At 35.4% G+C, this 8,404-nt stretch overlaps 1 protein-coding gene across 2 annotated transcripts in view; it reads left to right on the forward strand.

Annotated features, from left to right (window-relative positions):
* Positions 1-8,404, forward strand: part of LOC109540956 (protein eva-1) — an 85,421-nt gene that overhangs the window by 65,160 nt on the left and 11,857 nt on the right. For both annotated transcript variants that reach the window (XM_019909533.2, XM_048661425.1), the window contains exon 4: positions 4,694-4,843. In XM_019909533.2, coding sequence (XP_019765092.1) covers positions 4,694-4,843 — 150 coding nt within the window. The remainder of the gene's footprint in view (positions 1-4,693; positions 4,844-8,404) is intronic.

Raw genomic sequence — 8,404 nt, forward strand, 5'->3', positions numbered from 1 at the left:
ATCGTTATCAAAAGAACCTAAATGAACCTAAAAAAGAGTATGTTAATAAATTGTGTAACAATAGTAGGATAATACAATATATGAAAATTCGCTCTTATAATTCGTCTGTGCAAATTGTCAGTTATGTGACTTTGACTTAATCTCATTGTTTAAATTAATAATTTTGGTGTAAATTTAATTTGGGTGTATGTTTCTCTGGTCTACTTCAGATTTTAGCATAGGTAACCATGTATGACTTAAATTAAATGAACATAAAGCAACACAATTATTTTGATTTAGTAAAATTAGTGCGCTTTCTTTAATTTTACGTTTTTTTGTGGATTGTTCTTTTGTTAAAATTGTGGAATTATTCCACTGAATTTTATGGCAATTATCAAATGCAAGTTGGCAAATGTGTGATTTATGATATTCTCTGTTTTTATGTATGATTGGTGTTCTTTGAGTCTTTTTGACAAAGACAAAAATTTTTGAGGCGAAATACCCAAAAAGAAGTTTGTAAAAAATAAAAAACTCTCTTATTTTACGACTTTAACTGATTAACTAAGATGAATTGCGAATAGATCAATAAGGAACTTTAGTATAATTTTACTGCTCCGTATAATTTGAATAAATACTGAAAGATTCTTGCGCCATTTCGGTGCTCGATTAATTACCGAATAGTTAAAAATGCTGAAGCCATAATCACCAAAGTCGCTCGAAACCAAATTTAACGCACCTGCGAGCAAAGTTGTTGGTAAAACAGGCCAATTACTAGTTCTAGCGGAAAAGTTTTAAATTGCAGTGATTAATAAAGGAAATTTTCCATTTAAGTCGCTTGAACTTAGAGGTAATAGTGCTTTCTGAAAATCAATCCATCTCTTGTAGCCGGTGGGCACGGTAATGATCATTATGCAGCCACAATTCTATTACTGGAAGTGTCGTTCCGGTGCTTTAGCTCCTGAATATTATTGAATTCAAGTTTGATCCGTATAAGCTGAGAGTATGTTTCCTTGTAATAATAATTCCGATAGAGATCTCTTCATGAATGAGTGGCAAATTACTGAAAGTCATTACTGTTTGATACGCGCTGAATGCTAATTACTTAATAGAGCAAAGTTCAATTAGTTGGTGAAGTTTAATTAAAAAGAAGCTGGTCCCTACCCAAATGTCCAGCAAATGTGAAGATATTGATCCGATCAAGATAAAATGAACAAGCTATTAACCTGCGCTAATATTGCAAAGCATGTATGGGCCAAATTTCCTACACTACCTGCATTACAAAGTAACTCCACTAGGGGCGATTAGAACCCATGTTGGTTGTATAATAGCTCCCCAGATTTTTCCCTCTTTTAATACTCACTGCATGTTCCAAAATAACATTCGAACGGAATTAAATTGTCATTTCACAATGTAGAAAATTAAAACGGAATTATTTTCTAAACTCACACAGGCAAATGTGTTTACATACACCAATTTCTCGAAATTTGAAACGTGCATTTTTTTTTTAAATTACCTTTTAACTACCGACCGACTACAGGCCACATTGGTGATGCGAAATTCGTATAATTCACAAACATTTTTCGAAAAGAGGTCGCTAAATTGCTATTTAATTGCTGTTCTACAACAGGTTTATTTCAAATAAAGACGACAAAGAAATTTGTTGCTATCTGATCAACAGTCAGCATTTAGTCAGTCAGCATTAGTCAGCAGTAATTTTAAAATTTAACAAAATTCCACATTATTTTCATTTCAATTACTAGCATATGTTTTGGTGGGATCTGTGAAAAGGACCAAGGGAGAATCCGTGGTTGAAAAGGGTGCCTAAGAAGGTAAATAATTAGAGGGTTGCGTTAATGCATCTGGTTTTCTTGATAAATCGATTGGCCCGTCCTGATTAAGAGGCAATAAGAGTGTTTCGAGTCGGGGAAATGTTTGTTATTGCTCACTACTTATCAAAAGTAATGCTGGTGGATCATAAAGCGCCTGCCAAACTTCGGCGATAGTTCACAATATAGACGGCCAAAGCACAACGTTAAACCATAAAAATTGCCATAAAGCAATTTTGACAGATAAACCGGTTTCGCCTCGACTTTCCAGGGCCTTCGGTGATAGATGTGGAAAATATGTTACGGACAAAATGAGAAAATGAATTGCAATGTAAAATCTTTATATTATATTGTGACCCTACCTATGAAATTACTTTCGCAGCAAGACACTGGAATATCGGACGGAGATGAAAATCTTGCCAGAATACCTTGCACGCTTCCTACAATCGTCCTTCACCTACACTTGTCGACGAATTATGTCGACTGAAGCAGCAGTATAATTTATATTTTAAATGTTCCATATAAGCTGCAACTTCAATAATACATTTTTAAAATATTCGTTTTTAAAATTTGTTCAGTGGCGACGATGAATCCATATCTTGCAACTGCACAATTTTTTACTTTTTTGACTTTAAAAGTGTGTATTAACTAGCCGCCGCTGGCGGCACCTCGGCTTATGACTTATACAATCACATGTAGCTGCCATTTCTACTGATTAACGTATTAGAATCCTCCTGGGAGCATCTAATTTGACAGCAGAAATGCATAATCAAGTCGTGTTGTAGATATGGCAAACGAGAAAGACATTGGCTGCACAATTTTCATTAGAATCCAGTTGAGAGTTGGCTCGTTTTGAACGAATCAAAATAATTCAAGCATCGATGAACGGCGAGTCTCTCCATTATCCGGAAATGTTTCCTAATGAGACAATTCTTTTTGCAAAAACATTGCGAGTTCTGGACAAAGGATGGTCTGAAAAAGAGAGCGGGCAAATCAAGTCTTCGAACCCATTTCCGTAAAGAAGACAAATTCGCAAAATAAAACTGTTTCCGCGAATTCGCGAGATAAAACGACTACTTAGGAAAACCTCTATACCTTTCCTCAGAAATACATTTCTGTTTAAGATTTATTTTGTGCTTCTGCTTATCAGGAACTGTTGAAAGAAATTTTCAGAGTGAGTTGACTGCCGAAGTTTAACTCATATAATTGAATCTTTGCACAGCTAAAATCCAGTTTCAAATTTAACTAACCATCTAGACCAAAAAAAATGTTTCCTATTAATTAATTTCGGCCTCGAAAACAAGTCTTCCATTGGATGCGATGAGGAATATCACAGTAAATTTTCTTTACTTTCATAGAATAGACCGTAAAATCAAATTTACTAACTCGGTTAAGTTTTACTGAAAATAGGATCCATTATGCACAGTTAATTAACTTTAGGTTATCTATAAGCTGGCCAACTTTCGTCCAAATTCGATTAGGAATGAATGAGGTACCAGACTGTCAGCGAAGACCCAAAATAGCCCTACTTTTAAACCTCCCAGTTGATGTTGTTTAAAGTATTGTTTTATCATTATTCACTATTCGAAAGCTCAGCATGGCGCAGCGTGTAACAACAAATTAATTGGCATTGAATAATGACCCACTAAACTCGTCTATCAACATGGTGTTTAAACAGAATAAACCCGAAAATTATATATTCTTCTCAAAACATACTGCTCTGGAAATGTATTAGTCAATGATTAATCCATTTCGCACAGTAATTCGTAATTATCTGTGATATTATCGGAGCCAAACAAAAATGTTGGAAAAGCGGGAAAATTTCCGGTCGAACATTAAACTTCGATTGCTCACTTTCAAAGTGTATGAAATATGTTTAGATATATGATCGCGGATCTGATACTAATTAAGGAAGAAATTATGAATCCAAAGAACCCATTAATATTGTGAGGAAAATTTCAATTTCCTCGTCGATCACGTTTCTGTACGCAGTAGGATCATCAATTATATTCCCCAGTATGCATGTCTTACATAGAAAGTACCTCAACATCGTAAGATAAAATCATTTAAATCACAGGTAGTGTTCCAAACTAAACTAGAGAGCGAAGCTGTCTAGTAGAAGAGCGTACGAAATAGATAAATTTAGAGCTTTCAATTTGTGACTCTCCGGATTTACCTTCGTAGTATTTCAGGAATTTTACGATTAATTAAAATTAGTCTATTTCCAAGTTAAATACGCTTTCTGTTTAACAAGAAAATTACGTCGCTATACAACCTTGAGGGCCCATTGTTTTATATCTTTTATTTTTAGACTCAATGTCATCGATTTTCACTAAATCGTGCAGAAAAGTTGGCCTTTATTAGGAATAAGGCAACTATGGATTTACGAAATCTATTCGAGAATAAAAATGATAAAGACATTCGACTATTGATCAGTTTATTTCCTTCGACCGTATGATACGGCTCTGAATAAATTACTGCGAGCGCCTCAGCATGGCCAGAATGTTTGCTGATATCAAAAAAGAACTATTTATCCTTTGGCTGAAAGTAAACGGATCATCTACATACTCGCAATATTCTACAGCGTTGGATGATCTCAATTTATTCAGTCGGCATTATTTTTTCTTGAAGCAAAAGTTCGCAAACATTAAGGAAGTTTTTTGGTAAATAATTCAGTTTGCTATTGTTTCAGCAAAGTTAAAATACATGCAAAGTAAGAGTGACAATAAATACATAAGTAGGCGGCTAAAAGGCTACGTTTGATATTAGGAACTTGAGATCCTTTCTCGCTTTAGATTTCCCTCAAGATTCAACTCATTTATTCAAGAGTTATCTCCAGATCGATTATTCCATAAATTCTCCCATTAAATATGAATTTAAAATTTCAGATGAGTTTCGAAGTAAAGTGGCCTGTGAGAATGAACGAATTCAGCTGAAGTGCAATCCACATTCGAGAGTGGCCGTATACAGCGCGAGTTATGGAAGGACCCAATACGAAAGCATTCAATGTCCTCAAGCACAAGGAGTCCCTGAAGAAAGTAAGTCGATTGATTGTTATTAACATTTCAATTAGGCTTTCACACCTTCCAAACTTCACTTCCAATAACTAATATCTATTTTCAACTATGTTAATTATTTCCAAAAGAGCAACTTTGGATAATCAATATTGAAACGATTATTCGTGGTTTTATTTAATTCTGTTTAAGCCCTGAAATTAATGTTAAACTATACGAAAGCCGGAATATTTACGGACAAACCCTTTACCTATATGCTGAACCAAAAGTTTTCCGACGAGTTCGAAGCGATAAATTGTATTGCTCTCCTAAGCCATGAATCTAACTGCCTGATACTTATCAAATATTGTGTACTGAACCCATATCAAATTAACCCTTTCTCTCCAACTTAATGAGCCAGACATTGAAACGACGTGAATATTTAAGTGACCCTACATATAAATTACAACCAGCTGAGCCACTCAAACGCAATTAAAGCATTGTTATTGGTTATTTTTGGTTTTTATTGATACATCACAAAGCTGAAAGTGATTTTCAAGGGGCACACAAAAATTATGAATACGAATTTCATCAAAGTAAAACCTATTTAGTAAATAAATGCTTTGCAAAAATAATTACCCCATCAAGTTGCCAGCAAACCAGAAATTAGGCCATTTATCAGTATCATGGAAATCTGACTAAAATATTATCTACGTTTTCGATAGTCATCCATCTAGGGTTTAAAATCTACCTAATTTAAATGTAAAAACTGAAACATAAATATATTGAGCACATTGAATTTAGTAATTGATTGGTAGAACGAAAAACACAATTTAAGTTCAATGAACAGTCGGATTAAAACGATCAAATCGAAACTTTGCAAACATAAACCAAGCCGTCAGCAGGATCAAAATGTAAGTTTAGAGTAAGAATCCTGAAGGCGACGAACAGTCGCCCGATGGCTGGCACAAGCCTGGATCTTATCGCTCTCTTCTGTAAAGCAAATACAGACGGACGCTGAGTTTGACCGCAATTGCCTCAAAAAGTGATTCTTATTAAGTACTCAAGATAAAGAGATGTGGCAGTGACACAGTCGAAAGCTTTACTGAAGTTCAGCCGCCAAATTCCACGTTCTTTGTCTAGTATAACGCTTTTATAGTATTAGCTAAACGATAAAAAAAATCGAAGATTTTAGAATTTAAGTGAAGGAAATGTTCGTAATAAAGCTTTCAAGATCGTTCTGAAAGTTTATCGGTCCGTAAAAGCCCCCTCGTGTTTAGCGCGACTATGGAAAGAATAAATACTAGCCAAAGTTGAAAACTGCACATAATAGAAAGGTATTTTATGGCCGAAAATTCTAAGTACAATAACTTGAAGCAAAGTTACTTTCCCATTCGAATGCACACGAATGCATCCGGTTTAAAAATTTAGCTTTTGGCATTTTTCCACGATATTTAACCAACAATATACTGGATCTAGATGGGCTCCATTGTAAGTTTGAAATACTCGTATTTCATCAAGCCCGTCCATACTTATGCGACAAGTCGACATTTTCTAAACCAACCTAGCACTAGAATTAGTAGCTTTTTCTCAAGAATTTAAGGAAAAGTCATTGAAATTTTGGCAACCGAACTGCCAATCCTTATAGAGTTTAGCGAATCGCATTACATGCCAAAAGGCATTGCGTATTCCATTCGACTGTGCAAATTATCTATTTTATAGCGAAAATTCTATTTAATCGAAATGCATTTCGTTTCGGAGGTAAAGTGTTTTCTTCTGTTTCGGGTGCTGAATAATTTACAAGTTGTTAACTAAACCGAGTCGCCTAGTGGAAAAATGCTCCCACTGTAGAATTTCTCGTGGAAAGAACACAAATTCAAAGGTTCCGGTAAATTTTAATATTTCTATAGGGGGTAGAGAGGAGATTTGCAAATTCCCCTTTGAATTATTCCGGTTAGACTGGTTAGAGTGTACCGGGATTTTTTCTGTACATATTTGCTCTGCCACGATGTTCAGCCTTCGCGCCTGTCATTAATCAGTAAAGTATAATTTATAGCAGAATTGGTAAAACATCAATATTTGGTCAATCAAGCTGACATGAAGGTACGGCCAGTTGTGTTGTTAAACGAATCCCTAATCTGGTTATTTGATGGGCAAAAATGCCTTTTTATGGAAACTGCTAGTAATATATAGTGGTATTTGGAAAATTGCAAAGAATGGGAAAACTGACATAATACCTCGCTGAGCTGAAAGAAACGATAAGAAGATTACGAGATTATAGAGACTACAAGGTCGAAAGTTTAACGGTCGTGCCCTTAGCCACATCATAATGATAACAAGACTTCTTATCGGTAAAAAGGATCGTCTCCGAAATACCCGTTGCTTGAACCTAATAACAGTGAAGGTGAACTGCAAGTCAGCAGGCTCCGAAAATTGCAGGAGGATAAAAAGTTCTGCGATATTTTTTTCTGAGCTCAGTGAAACTTTTGCTCAAATTACACCGCCGTTACCATTTAGCTGGGGATTGCTCCTGGGACGTTGTTGATTGTTAGCCAGAATGGACCAGAGATTAAATGCAGGAATTCTAAAATTACTTCAATTATCTCGAAACACATCATTGTAAGTGGCTTGAATGAAACTTATTTTTTCATTCAACGAACTAATGTAACTCTAATGCTTTACTCCTCTAACAAATTTTCTTACAATACCCATAAAAGTTTGTTCGAAAAATCAATTCAGTAAAAGAGATACAAATGGGGACAGGCAAACAAGATTAGTTTGTCCCAAAAATTCTATCTGCGATATATTTTGACTAGCAGTGAAATAATTTGATCCGCAAAAAAGACGCTTCCGTTTTACGGGCCATCAAAATTTATACGATTGCAAATATCTAGATGTTCCATAACTTTATCTGAAATTTCTACACAGGTTTATGTTCCGGCTCATATTTGATTATCTACTGATTCGTTTTCTTGTTGGCACAGGGATATATTATTTAGATTTATCGGAAAAGTTATGGAATTGTCAATACAAGAAACTCGAGCTCGGCTCCATTGGTAATAATAACTTATCTGACCCTCATTTCCTACTCACTTGTCAATTAACTTGTCCTTTGATTTGCCCAGCACCTACTCGGTTTTACCAGCATATCTCTATGGGGCCCTTCAGAGGTTCGTCAGGTGTTATGGCTTTGCTCTTTAATTATCTTTACAGTTAATTGTAGCGATTTTCGCTTTGGCCGCATTTTGTTGTAGAAATTGAAATTCACAAAGCACAAACAAGACAGAGGGGTGAGCACAAAGTCGGACACACGAATTTACAAGGCGATCTACCGACCAGTTCAAATTTCGCTTTCTGGGTCAGAACAACTCGCATTTGCTCACTTGTGTTGTTCTGACTGAATCGAGTTTTCAATTATCTATCCAACGACGCCAAAACGAATTCTGTGGCTCAAAGGGGGCTTGAGAAACTTCGAAAAAAGCAGCGTCATGTTCAAGTGGATTTTGCAACTCTAAAAAAATCACGCAAAGCTAAAACTTCTTCAATTCAAGCATTTTTTGAGAAAACTGCCAACAATTCCCCATCCATGGTTCACTTTCTAAAAAG

The sequence above is a fragment of the Dendroctonus ponderosae genome, unplaced genomic scaffold, assembly GCF_020466585.1.
Source record: "Dendroctonus ponderosae isolate FM_Combo_2020 unplaced genomic scaffold, Dpon_F_20191213v2 Dpon_F_20191213_1, whole genome shotgun sequence".
NCBI classification, from domain to species: domain Eukaryota; kingdom Metazoa; phylum Arthropoda; class Insecta; order Coleoptera; family Curculionidae; genus Dendroctonus; species Dendroctonus ponderosae.